This window comes from Talpa europaea (assembly GCF_964194135.1).
Source record: "Talpa europaea genome assembly, chromosome: 6".
Taxonomy (NCBI): domain Eukaryota; kingdom Metazoa; phylum Chordata; class Mammalia; order Eulipotyphla; family Talpidae; genus Talpa; species Talpa europaea.
This window is the reverse complement of record NC_140072.1, coordinates 13,987,457-14,000,539: the sequence shown is the minus strand read 5'-3', so window position 1 is coordinate 14,000,539 and position 13,083 is coordinate 13,987,457. Positions and strand designations below refer to the sequence as shown.

At 59.5% G+C, this 13,083-nt stretch overlaps 1 protein-coding gene across 5 annotated transcripts in view; it reads left to right on the top strand.

Annotated features, from left to right (window-relative positions):
- OTOF (otoferlin) overlaps positions 1–13,083 on the top strand; it is a gene marked incomplete at both ends in the record, with an annotated part of 70,781 nt that overhangs the window by 44,008 nt on the left and 13,690 nt on the right. For all 5 annotated transcript variants that reach the window (XM_084236054.1, XM_084236051.1, XM_084236053.1 and 2 more), the window contains 17 exons: positions 2,951–3,013; positions 3,438–3,522; positions 4,452–4,611; positions 5,419–5,605; positions 6,211–6,397; positions 7,657–7,880; positions 8,245–8,353; positions 8,821–9,001; positions 9,087–9,207; positions 9,761–9,861; positions 9,978–10,068; positions 10,218–10,334; positions 10,671–10,823; positions 11,198–11,387; positions 11,497–11,621; positions 11,970–12,104; positions 12,752–12,913. In XM_084236054.1, coding sequence (XP_084092180.1) covers positions 2,951–3,013; positions 3,438–3,522; positions 4,452–4,611; positions 5,419–5,605; positions 6,211–6,397; positions 7,657–7,880; positions 8,245–8,353; positions 8,821–9,001; positions 9,087–9,207; positions 9,761–9,861; positions 9,978–10,068; positions 10,218–10,334; positions 10,671–10,823; positions 11,198–11,387; positions 11,497–11,621; positions 11,970–12,104; positions 12,752–12,913 — 2,391 coding nt within the window. The remainder of the gene's footprint in view (positions 1–2,950; positions 3,014–3,437; positions 3,523–4,451; positions 4,612–5,418; positions 5,606–6,210; positions 6,398–7,656; positions 7,881–8,244; positions 8,354–8,820; positions 9,002–9,086; positions 9,208–9,760; positions 9,862–9,977; positions 10,069–10,217; positions 10,335–10,670; positions 10,824–11,197; positions 11,388–11,496; positions 11,622–11,969; positions 12,105–12,751; positions 12,914–13,083) is intronic.

The window sequence follows — 13,083 nt, the reverse complement described above, 5'->3', positions numbered from 1 at the left end:
GCCCTGGCCCATTAGGGCATCGGCCCCTGAGCGAGCCCTGACCACTGCCAGTTACTCTCTAAGTGCCTGAGGGGCACCCCTTTTCCAACTCACTACTATTGGGGTTGTCACCATTAACCCATGACACACAAGGGGACAATGGCGCTCCTGGGGAAAGTGTCAGAATCTGGGGTTCTGTGCTCACCCTCTCTGCTCAGCTGCGTCATGGGTGCTGGAGGAGTCCTGTGGGGCTCCTTCCAGGGCACTGGCTTGACTCTCAGGATGTGAGAGAGAAAAGGCCTGGTATAGCCCCATTCTTTGTAGCCTTTTGGGGTCACAACAAGGTCATAGACCCTCAGGGACCATTTAGTTCTATCTCCCCATCTTACAGCAGAAGAGACTGAGGACATGACATGGGCAGGGCCTTGCCCCAGATCACAAAGGGGTTGAGGAATCAGGGCCCAGCCCACCTGACATCGGCTCAGAGCTCTGTCTGCTATTTTTGGATGCCTTCCTCCCCACCAGACACAACACCTTGACCCCTGGGCTCCAGAGGGGAGCCAGTCTTTATCAGCACTTATCTCCCTCAAATGTCTGAGCACACATTGGAGCAACCCAGAAGTCACTGACCTCACTAGTCTGCCTCCCCGCATAGCTCCAGGTAGTGTGGGCTGCCAGGTTGACCCAAGGAGGGCAGCTCTGTCCTGAGGAGTGGGGAGGGCTGAGGTGCCCTCTGCGACTTGGGGGAGGCCATCTCTGAGGCAGCTGTGTGCCTCCATGAAGAAAACCCAGGTGCACCCCTAGCCCCACAGCTCACAGGACTGGGACACTCAGGAACACCCCACTCCCACCCAGCCCTGTGTGGCAGCCTCCTGGGGAGTCAGGAAATTCAGACTCTGCATCTCTGAGTTAAGTCAGGAAACATCCCTGCGTGGAAAAGCCTCTGATAAGCATGTATTTTCCCCTGAGGCATGCGGAGGCAGGCACCCTTGGCCTCCCATGGTTATCTGATAGTGGCAAAGCCACAAGTGGCTGACAGGAGGACTCACCTTGCACCAGGCCCTGCACCTCAGGTTTCATTCAGATTGCACCCACTTTCCCCAGCAAATAGAGCTGCTTTCCCCACTCTGGATTCCTGGAAAACTCCTACCCACCCTACGGGACCCAGCTAAGATATCCTTCCACTGAGCAGCTTTCCCTGCACTCTAGGTTAGAGATCAGCGCACTCCTTTCTCCATGACAATAATGTCCCTGAATTGCTGTTCATCCTTCGGGTGTCGCCTCCCTCGTAGCCTGGAGGCCTCCAGACTGCTCTACTGTGGCCCCACTCAGAGCCTGGCATGTGCTGGAGGGCTGGGTGGTACTCTGCTGAAGGGCTGCTTCTCCAAAAAAAACAACTGCCAAGCACCAGGACCACGCTTGGTGACAAGGGGCTGCAAGGTGACAGTGTCTGCCTAACAGGCTGTCTCCTGGTTCCAGCCTACAAACCACTGTCTAACCTCCATTTATAATTTATTCTACTTCTCTCTGGGCCATCTTAAATTTGTTCCTGGTTACATTTTTGTTCTTTTTTACAATCCCAAATTGATTTGTTCAGTTTCTGTTTCTTCTAAACCAAAATTTCCAAATTGAGCCTTTTGGCTAGTTAATCCAGAAAGTTCTTTGCTGGAGGAGACTGTCCTATGCAATGTAGGGTGGTGGGCAGCATCCCTGGCTTCTAGATCTACATGCTCGATGCCAGCTGCAATGCCCCGCCCAGCTGTAGCACTGAAAATGTTTCCAGACATTGCTGCCAGGGGTTAAATGTTCCCCAGGGGTTAAAATCAGACCCCCCCCCCCTTGAGAAACACCACTAAGCGACCCCTCTGAACTTACTTCCCATGATCTCCTGGCCCCCAGGAACGCTAGCGCTTTCTTTCCCTTTCTTTTCTTCTTTCTCCATGCTCTACTCCTCTTCCTTGAAGTCTATCCCCCTCCCTGGGCGTACTGCCTCTGGCTAATTCTCTGAGTGGGTGAGAACCTCCCTGAGGCTCCATCATCATAATAAAGGGAGGTGAGAACACTTCAGAAGCACAGAAATATACCCGTAGACAGCTCCGAAGTCTAGCTGAGCCAGCTGGCACAGCTCCAGGCCTGGCCTTTCCTCCCTCCAGGCCTGTCTGTGTGTGATGATCTTTGCCCTCCCAGAACAATCTGAAGTTCACATCCCTGGCATTCCCCTGTGCATGGTGACCCTGTGGCAGTTCAACATGGTGGCCCCTACCCCACATCAGACTGAGGCTCAGGAAAGGAAGGGACTGGCCCGTCTGTCGGTCTAAGGCCAGCTCTTGCGCCTCAGTGCTCAGGGTGAGCCTCCAGGCGCGGGGACAGAGCCTCCTCAGACATTCTGCCTAAGCACTCTGGCACCATTTCTTCCTTCTCCCTGCCCACGAGCTCTCCCTGTCCCTCTCTGCCCTCTGCCCCGCACCCACGCACCAAGCACCCACGCACCAAGCCACGAGAAATGCGGCAGCTCCCACCCATGGCTCCAGATTTCCTCCCCGTCTTTCCTCAGCCCTAAGGGCGACCTCATCTCACATTTCAGCATCTCTGAAGTTGGGACGTGTCTCTGAGCAGCACTGTGGTTTCGTGGCATTGTCTGTGTGGCTCGAGTCACTGCGGGGCATCTCCCCACACCTTGTGGGTCATCAGGCCCATATCAAGGCTGAGTGGGTGCCCTCCTCCCCATTTACACCGCAGGAAGCTGGGAGGCAGACAGTCAAGGTCACACAGCTCAAGGTCACACAGCTCCCACCTGCCCGGGCTCAGAGAGGACCAGTGGTTGACTCTGCTGCTCATCTGAAGAATTTGGGGTTCAGGGGAAGTGGCCCAGGGTGCAGACAGGCACTGCTGGGAGGGAAGGGCCCAGCACTGCCCTAGGCTGGCAGACACTGACCGCCAGGTGACAAGTCTGCATCCTTCCCCTCTCTAGTACTTCGTCTTCGACTTCCACGTCTCTCCTGACGTCATGTTCGACAAGATCATCAAGATCTCGGTGAGTCGGTGACAGTCCCCCCAGGCAGGGCCACCAGCTGCAACTGTACCTTGTGCAGATCTGAAAGGCACCCCTCTGTGTGGCCACCCACAAAAAGACAACCGTGCCTGGACCCCAAACTGGGCAAGAGGGCACAGGCTGACTCTGGGGCCTTCTCACCTCCTCAGCGGGTACCTTTGTATAGTGTCCACCTACTCACCGTACCTGGCAGGCAGCAAAACACAAGTGAGGCCAGAGGGGCTGATGCTCAGTGAGCCCCCCCACACACACACACACATAGACACTGCCAAAAGTCCTCCCACTTAACTATGAGCCCAGGTCCCCAGAAAGACTAAGAAGGTGCCACCTTGGGTGGGCCTGGCCCCGCCCCACAGAACCTCAGCCCCTCCCAGCCTGACTGGCTGTTGGGGGTTCTGCCCGGAAGGTGATTCACTCCAAGAACCTGCTGCGCAGCGGCACCCTGGTGGGCTCCTTCAAGATGGACGTGGGAACTGTGTACTCCCAGCCTGGTGAGTGGCTGCCCCACCGGTCAACTCTGGGCCTGGCCAGGCCGGTGGGCTCCCTTGGGGCTGTGAGGACACAGCCATTGGGTATGCAGATGGGTGGGTTCCAGGAGCCTCGGGGCATGCGGCATCCCCCCTGAGGGGGTGCCTCAGGCTGACAGACCCCCCCACTGACCGCGGGGCCAGCTCGGGAACCACTGTGCACACCCAGACCCGGAAGTGAACCTGCTATTCGGGTACAGTAATGACCCCCTTAGGCCTCACGACAGTAACAATACAATTTCGCCCGGACTGTCACATTTGGCCCTCACAAGGCATTGAGGTAGGCTTCCTTCTCATTTCACAGTGAGATAAATGAGGCCAAAGGTTTTAAGTGGCTTGGAGGTGGCCCTAAACTATGGGGGTGTCCGAGGCAGTTCAACCTAACAGACTCCACTGGTGCCGCTTCTGTGATTCAGGCCAGGAAGTCTAAGTCCAAGCCCCAAGACTACGCACATAAAAATCACAAAGCCGTTTGAAGCACAAGAGATCTTAAAAACACCTAGTCCAATCTCTGCAAGATGGAGAAACTGAGGCCCAGGGTGGTGAAGGGATTTGCCCCAAGTTTGGGAGCAGAACCCGGGTCTCCACACTCCTGGCTCATGCCTTCCCTCTGCCCCGCACAAGCTGTGGGCTCAGTCTCTAGTGGGGTGGCCCGGAGACCTTCATGCTGAGGGAAGCAGAAAGCCCCACCCCCGCTCTGCTGCTCCCCAGGAGGCAAACACTGGGGGTGGGGGGGCACTGGTTGGGATGACATTGGCAGGCCCATCTCCCCCAGCTCAGAGGCTGGCAGGGCTGTCGTCCCAGGTTCCAGGGCTGTAAGGACCAAGGAGTGGGGGTCCCCAGGAAGCGGGGGGGGGGGGCGGCAGGTTCAGGCCTCCCTCCTCCAACCACAGAGCACCAGTTCCACCACAAGTGGGCCATCCTGTCGGACCCTGACGACATCTCCTCTGGGCTGAAGGGCTATGTGAAGTGCGACGTGGCCGTGGTGGGCAAGGGAGACAACATCAAGACGCCCCACAAGGCCAACGAGACAGACGAGGATGACATTGAGGGGTGAGGCTCCCATCTCCCCCCAGTCCCTGGATACCTGCCTCCCCCAAAGTCTGCCTGAGAGTGGGCTGCGCCCAGAGATCCTACCTCCCATCTCCCTGTGCTCCATTCCTGCCCCCCTCCACCTCCTGCCGAAAGCCCAGGGCTTCCTGGAAAGGGCCAGCCGCAGTGCCCAGGGTCTCCTCACAGGAGAGCAAGTTTGGAGGTGGCAGGGATGGGGCTCGGGGGGATGGAGGTCAAGAAGACAGCCCTTTGACATCCAGACCACCTGTGAGGAACGTGAAGGAAGCGGAGCCTCCACTACTGGGCGCTGAGTCCAGGCCAGGAGAGGAAAGAGATCTCACTTCCTGCACCAATGCCAGGCAGCTGACAGTGGCCCTTCAGAGATATTCTGCGACCTTGTGTGGACTCAGTGGGAGAAAGTGCTGGGACCCATGAATCATATCTTCCCAGCAGCAGGCCGGGGAGACCACAGCATCTCGTGAGCTTTAGTCTGCGGGACAGAGAGGGGGTCATGGAGCCAAGAAAGTAGAGAATTTACAAAGCTCTCACATATTTGAACCTATTCAAATATTATCATATTCCTGGGTGCTGGATATTTTTACTCTTAACTTAAAGGAGAGGAAACCGAGGCTCTGAGAGGTGGGGAGACTTGTCTAGAGTCCCCCAAGAGAGCAGTCCCCAGCACGGCCTTCTTAGCCATCATTCATGCCTTGTCCTAGCTCCCAGGGTAGGCAGATGCTAGGGCAGGAGTTGGGGTGCCAGGCTTGGCCATCAGTCCTGGCTCTCTGTGCTTGCACATGCCTGCAGGAACTTGCTGCTCCCTGAGGGGGTACCTCCGGAGCGCCAGTGGGCCCGGTTCTATGTGAAAATTTACCGAGCGGAGGGGCTGCCCCGTATGAACACAAGCCTCATGGCCAATGTGAAGAAGGCCTTCATTGGTGAGAACAAGGACCTGGTGGATCCCTACGTGCAAGTCTTCTTTGCTGGCCAGAAGGTACTGGGGTACAAAGTGCAGGAGGTTGGGGTGACGGGCATCAGAGGTGAAAAATGATGCCTGTAGAAGCCTGGGGGCAGACATGAGGCAAGATGGGGAGCCTCAAGGCTAGGACTGGCCTTTGATTGCCTTGGTGCATTCACGAGGGAAGTGGGGAGAGTGAGAGGTGAGGGCAGGGCCAACTGAGAGCAGCTGGAGGTAAGGTCAGTTGCAGATGGGCCAGAGGGAATCCTCGACCTCCAGGCCCCAGAGACCAAATGCTGAGGAGAAGCACTGGAAGGGAGGCGGGTCTGAGAGGCTGCCTCTGAGAGGCAGGCATATGAGGAGAAATATACATACACACACCCTTCAGGTGCACACAACGCATACACACATACCCTACAGATGCATGCATGCACACACCCCCCCCTACAGGTGCACACACACATGCACACATAAATATGCATGCACCTTCTTACATCTGTGCATGTATATTCACACATGTGTGTACATGTATACTACGTGCCCCTGTGTGTACATGTACACATACATTCACAGACACATACAGGCCCACACAACAACACACCCCCATATCCACAAACCAAATCCTCGCTCTCTCCCCCCAGGGCAAGACCTCAGTGCAGAAGAGCAGCTACGAGCCACTGTGGAATGAGCAAGTAGTTTTTACAGACCTGTTCCCCCCACTCTGCAAGCGCATGAAGGTCCAGATCCGGGACTCAGACAAAGTCAACGACGTGGCCATTGGCACCCACTTCATTGACCTGCGGAAAATTTCAAACGATGGAGACAAAGGTCAGCAGCAGGAAACCCAATGGGCCCCCCCCACACACACAACTTGACATTGCGAGACCTTGTCAGCAGCCCCACCACTGCGGTTCTGGTCCCGCACACAGCTGGTTGGGCCCGCCTGAGCCAGGCGACCTGGATTTGAACCCAGTTCCAACCATGAGTAACTGTGTGGACTTTGTACCTATTTTCCCATCTGTAAATGGAAATATTGACTTGATGCTTGTGGGGGTTCACATACATATCCCACGTGTGTGCTGCAGCCACAGCACCTTGCGCTGGGGACTGACCCCTTCCAGGACCCAGGCACTGTGCTGGGTGCCAAGGACGCAGAGGAGAGTCAAATCCAGCCCTGTGCGCCCAGTGCTTGGAGGATCAGGGAGACAGATGTGCTGCCAAATGCTCCCGCCCCAGGCAGAGGCACAAAAAGCCACATGCAGTCTGAGCCCATTTGCATGAAACGTCGGGAATAGGCAAGCCCTAGAGACAGGGCAGAGCAGCAGCAGCAGGGGCTGCGGGAAGAGGAATTGGTGCGGCTACTCGCAGGCATGGGCCCCTTTCAGGGGGCCTGGAAAGTTCTGCAACGAGGTGCCCGAGGCACAACTTAGTGAGTGCACTGACACCCCCTGACGGTCACACTTCAAAATGGAGCGTTTTATGTGATATGAAGATTAGTGCGATTTTTTTAATGCTATAATTTTTTTGAAGACAAGCAGAACGAAACACATAATGCTGAATTGGATATGAGCTACACATGAGGCCCAACCCAGCCACAGCAGCAGTCACTTGGGACAGGGAACTGGGAAGGCTTCATGGAGAAAGAAGCTTTAACAGGCAGAGGGAGGGCAGAGAGGAGGGTCTGCGGTGGGAGGGGCATCTACACCGATGGCAAAGGGCCCAAAGGCACGCTAAGGAGTTGGGGGGAGCTGGCATCTATCCTTGAGCCAGAGTGTAGGCAGCCCCCTCTCCAAGTGCCAGGAAGCAGGGAGCATGCCCTTGCTTCCCCACAACCAGCTCAAGCCCCTGCAGAATAAGCAGGCCCGAAAGAATGTTTCAGCGGCGGAAGGCCACCCACACCTGCCCACACACAGCAGACTACACGCTCTGCAGCCCACCCAGAACCCTTCTCCTGCTGCAAATGTGTCACCCACAAGGGCTGGGGTCCTCAGCCCAGCAATCAGGACCCCCCCCCAAAGAGGTCCTTCTACCCTGAGTGAGCCCTGGGGTGTGACGCAGGCCCTTCCTCCTCCTGCCCTTGGCCACAGGCTTCCTGCCCACACTGGGCCCAGCCTGGGTGAACATGTACGGCTCCACACGCAACTACACACTGCTGGACGAGCACCAGGACCTGAACGAGGGTCTGGGTGAGGGTGTGTCCTTCCGTGCCCGCCTCATGCTGGGCCTGGCTGTGGAGATCCTGGACACCTCTAACCCGGAGCTCACCAGCTCCACAGAAGTGCAGGTGGAGCAGGCCACGCCCGTCTCGGAGGTAAGGCCCAGGCCACCCAGCTCAGCCCCCTTCCTGCCTTGGCAGCCTGGGTGTGGCCTCTGCCTGCTGCTGTCCTGTTTGTCTCAGGGGCCAGACCCCAGGGTGAGGCCACCTTCCCCAAGATTCCGAGGCCCCCCACTCTGTCTGAAGGTCCCAAGATGGAGCCTCAGCTCTTCTCCTCCAGGACGTCAGGCTGGTCGGCAAAGGGAATTAGGCCTCTAGTCCTTCAGGGACTGTCTGCCTAACTCCACAGCTGGATGGGCTGCCCCTCACCATCAACCCGGAGGGCCCATCAGTTAGGCGGCAGGAGGAAGCCCAGCAACCCTCCTCAGGTCTGAGATGATCTCAACCGCCTTCCTCACAGAGCTGCACAGGGAAGATGGAAGAATTCTTCCTGTTTGGGGCCTTCCTAGAGGCTTCAATGATTGACCGTAAAAACGGAGACAAGCCCATCACCTTTGAGGTCACCATAGGTGAGTGCGGGGTTCCCAGAGGCTGCTGGGTAGTCCCTGTTGGGCCCTGGGGCAGGGGCTGGGCCCACTTCCTCTGCATGTCCTCAGGCACCCGCGCAGCACGCAGTGTGCACATGAGGGACAGGCCCACGGCGGTGGACCCTGGTTCCACCTCCAGAGCTGGGCATGTGCGAGGCGTGGGAGGAAGGAAGCATCCAGCAGGAGGGAGAGAGGCCCTGGGCTGGGGAAGAGAGAGGGAATGTTGGCCATGGCCTGGGCTGGACCTACCTCGGCTGTCAGGGCCCCGGTCAGATCTTAGCGGGGTGGGCGCATGCGGCCCCTCCTCTGGCCAGTACACTGTCGTATCATAGCACAGACACCCAGCACCTTCCCTGACTTCCCTCCACCCTCCCACAGGCCTAAGGCAACACCTGGACTGGAGGGAGGGGGAGGACTCTAGGCCCCCTCGTGTCCCCTTCTGCCTCCAGGCAACTATGGGAATGAAGTCGATGGCCTGTCTCGACCCCAGCGGCCTCGGCCTCGGAAGGAGCCAGGGGACGAGGAGGAAGTAGATCTGATCCAGAACTCAAGTGACGATGAGACCGAAGAGGGTGGGGACCTGGCCTCAGTCTCCTCTACCCCACCCATGAGGCCCCAGATCACAGACAGGTGAGCCAGGGGCACGGAGGAACCTGGGAGACCCTCCCTGTGCCTCCCAGATTCTTGGGCCCCAGACCTCAACCTCCCACCCCAGGAACTACTTCCACCTGCCCTACCTGGACCGCAAGCCCTGCATCTACATCAAGAGCTGGTGGCCCGACCAGCGCCGCCGCCTCTACAACGCCAACATCATGGACCACATCGCGGACAAGCTGGTCAGAGCCCGGCTGGGGTGGGAAGGGCGGCACTGGGGTGCCTCTGAGAACCTTCCCTACAATGCAGCAGGCCCGGTGGCTTGCTGGGGCAGGGGCGGGGAGAGCGCTGCGGGCGAGGGGCCAAAAGGACCCCTGCTCCCCTCCAGTTCCCAGGTCCCAGAAGTGGGCAGAGGGCCTAAGGGTTGACCATGAATATATATAATCAGGAATCCCGGCGCGTCCAGTCCTGGGGCTCCCTGGGGGTGACCACCAGCCCTGCATGGGGGCTGCACGCACACACCCCCATCTAGCCCTGGGTTCTGCCTGGCCCCTTGACCCCATCAGCACCAAAACTCAGAGCCCAGAGGTGGCTGCTTTCTGCAGGGCCTGAATGCCCCAGGCTCTGAGAACAGAACCTGGGAAGTTGGTGGTTTCCCTGTGATGGTGGGACCCTGGGGGTGGTGCTAAAGCGAGGCGCCTGGCCCCTCACTCCCCTGATGAATGGGGGAAGACGTTTGGGGAGGCTGAGGGGAAGGGCTGCATCTCAGTGTGCACCCCCACTCCTGGTTCCCAGGAAGAAGGCCTGAATGACGTACAGGAGATGATCAAGACCGAGAAGTCCTACCCCGAGCGGCGGCTGCGGGGTGTCCTGGAGGAGCTCAGCTGTGGCTGCCAGTGAGAGGGAGGGCTGGCAGGGCGGGAAGTGGAGGCCTGGACAAAGGGCACCCAGTTCTGGGCTGGCAGGGCCTTCTGCTGGGGTGGGTCCCCTAAGCCTGCTCCCCCGCCCCCAGCCGCTTCCTCTCCCTGGCTGACAAGGACCAGGCACACTCGTCCCGCACCAGGCTGGACCGGGAGCGCCTCAAGTCCTGCATGCGGGAGCTGGTGAGGACGCGTGGACGGCACGGGGACGGGGGAGGATCTGGAGGGGCAAAGGGGAACCTGAGGTGGGGACATCTGCCTCTGAGGTCCCAGCCCCCCAGGGCCAGCCCCCTCTGTCACGCCTGAGCCCCATTACACCCCCGCCCCCGCAGGAGAGCATGGGGCAGCAGGCGAAGACCCTGCGGGCTCAGGTGAAGCGGCACACGGTGCGGGACAAGCTGCGGCTGTGCCAGAACTTCCTGCAGAAGCTGCGCTTCCTGGCAGATGAGGTGCTGCCCTGCTGGTGGGGGTGGGGGTGGAGGTGCCTGGCCCCAGCCAGGATGACCAAAGTGGGGCACAGGAGGGGCTGGGCTGGCCACGGAGGAGGCCCCTCCTGCTCCAGAGGCCATGGGGGTACAGGATGAGAAGGCCTGCATCCTGCTGTGTTTTTCCCGCTCCACCGGTGGAGGTGGAGGTGGAGGGCCACCGTGATCTGGGGTCCCTCCTTCTGCAGCCCCAGACCTGGACCTCTGGGCCTGAAACGGGGACTCTGGGGATCACTCAGGTGCCGGGGGCCCCAGTCAAGAGGCTGGCCCTTCCCTTACTGGCTCCCCGTCCAACCCCAGCCCCAGCACAGCATCCCCGACGTCTTCATCTGGATGATGAGCAACAACAAGCGCATCGCCTACGCGCGGGTGCCCTCCAAGGACCTGCTCTTCTCCATCGTGGAGGAGGAGCTGGGCAAGGACTGCGCCAAGGTCAAGACGCTCTTCCTCAAGGTGCCAAAAGGGAGAGGAGCCAGGAGGGGAGGGAGGTGGCCAGGATAGGGGGTCAGCCGCCCCTTGGAAGAAGCAGTTCACACCCAGCCCCACACCCACTCTTGCATTCCCTGGTCTTGCCTGGCCTGCGCTGAGGGGACGGAGCCTCAAGCAGCAGTGCTCAGAGAGGACTGCACAGGAGAAGGGGGTAGGGGCACAGGATGGCCCCAGACTACCCATTACCCTCTGCCCGCTTGCGCTCTCGCTCTCGGCCCTGCCCCCATCAGCCCAGTGGGATGGCTATGGAGGGGCAGAGGCATCTCAGAGCAAGACTTCCACTGCCCTGCCCCTTCCTGGCCCCATGGGGCTGGCAGCTGACCCAGTGCCCACCCCAGCTGCCGGGGAAGCGAGGCTTCGGCTCTGCTGGCTGGACGGTGCAGGCCAAGCTGGAGCTCTACCTGTGGCTGGGCCTGAGCAAGCAGCGCAAGGACTTCCTGTGTGGCCTGCCCTGCGGCTTCGAGGAGGTGAAGGCGGCCCAGGGCCTGGGCCTACACTCCTTCCCACCCATCAGCCTGGTCTACACCAGTGAGTGAGGGCTGCTGGGCCCGAGTGGGCCCGGCTCCTAGCTGTCACCCGGGGGATGGGCATCGGTGGGGCCACCAGTTCCCGAGCCTCAGCCGGCTCTTCCCTGCAGAGAAGCAGGCCTTCCAGCTCCGCGCCCACATGTACCAGGCTCGAAGCCTCTTTGCTGCCGACAGCAGTGGCCTCTCTGACCCCTTCGCCCGCGTCTTCTTCATCAACCAGAGTCAGTGCACAGAGGTGAGGTCGCAGGGAGGAGGGAGTGGCTTCCGTTTGAGAGCACTGGGGGGCCTGTGAGCTTGTGGGACTTGGACATATAGATCAGCCGGCACCAGATCCTGCAGAGCGTCGCAGGCCACGCCGGTAAAGGCTGTCGTCATGGTTATAGTCAACACTGAGGACAGGAAAGGCAATGGCAGGGGCCACAGAGCAACCGCATATTAGCCTTCAAGATTTCAGAAGAGTCGGGGGACAGGATGCTCCTGCACCCCAAGTCCTCTGGGAAGCGCAGTGACAGGGGGTGACTTCTGCTGATGTATCTGCCCACTCACCACTATATATTACCTGCCTCCCCACCGCATGCTGCAGGTGCTGAATGAGACCCTGTGCCCCACCTGGGACCAGATGCTGGTGTTCGACAACCTGGAGCTGTATGGGGAAGCCCACGAGTTGCGGGATGATCCCCCTATCATTGTCATCGAAATCTATGACCAGGACGCCATGGTAGGGTGGGCTCTGGCTCGGGGGCCTACGCCTTCTTCCTTGCATCAATGGCCATCTCCCCACCCCGCCCCCCGCCCCACGGTTCCTTGGCCAGGGCGCTTTTAGGAAGCTGGGGGTCTGAGCTGCTGACCAGCCCCTCCAGGCGACCCCAGATGTCTCTTGCCCTGTGACTGCAGCTTGACCCTCCGGATACTGTGGGGTCTTGGGGAGGAGATAGGCCAGGGCACCCCTCCTCCAGCCAGGCCCAGAGTCCTCAGATGTGCTACCAGTTTCCCCCACCCCAGGGACCCCTGCCCACCCTACCACCATAATAGCCTCCCCATGGGAGCGCTGCAGTAGGGAAGTCGAAATCAGGGTGGCCCCTCCAGAGATGGGGGTCCACCTCTGCTCCTGGGGTACCTGAGAGGGCCCTGGCCTAGAGGGAAAAGAACGTCATTTCAGTCCTAGGTCGCACCTGCCTTTCTCTGCCACAGTCTCGAGCAAGTCTGTACCGGGCCCTGTGGCCCAGGTTCCCCGTGTGAGAAAGGGGTGACCACACCTGCCCCCTTTACTCACGGGCTTTGGGGGAGACTGATGATGATCCCAAGTGAGAGCAGCTTGGTGAACTCAAGTGCTGCTGAGCAGCCACCCTGGTTGTTTGTCGTCAGGGCAAAGCTGACTTCATGGGCCGGACCTTCGCCAAGCCCCTGGTCAAGATGGCCGATGAGGCGTACTGCCCGCCGCGCTTCCCGCCCCAGCTGGAGTACTACCAGATCTACCGCGGCAACGCCACGGCCGGAGACCTGCTGGCTGCCTTCGAGCTGCTGCAGGTGGGGCCAGGGGAATGGGGCCGGGGCCGCTTCCCTCCCATCCTGCTGGGAGGCCCCTCTGACCAAAGCTGGGGTGCAGTTCCCCAAGGCCCAGCCTTCCCTGTCTCTCCAGCTCCCATGACATAACTCCTGGGGAGGGAAGGCCTTCTCCCTGGGAGTGACACTGTGAC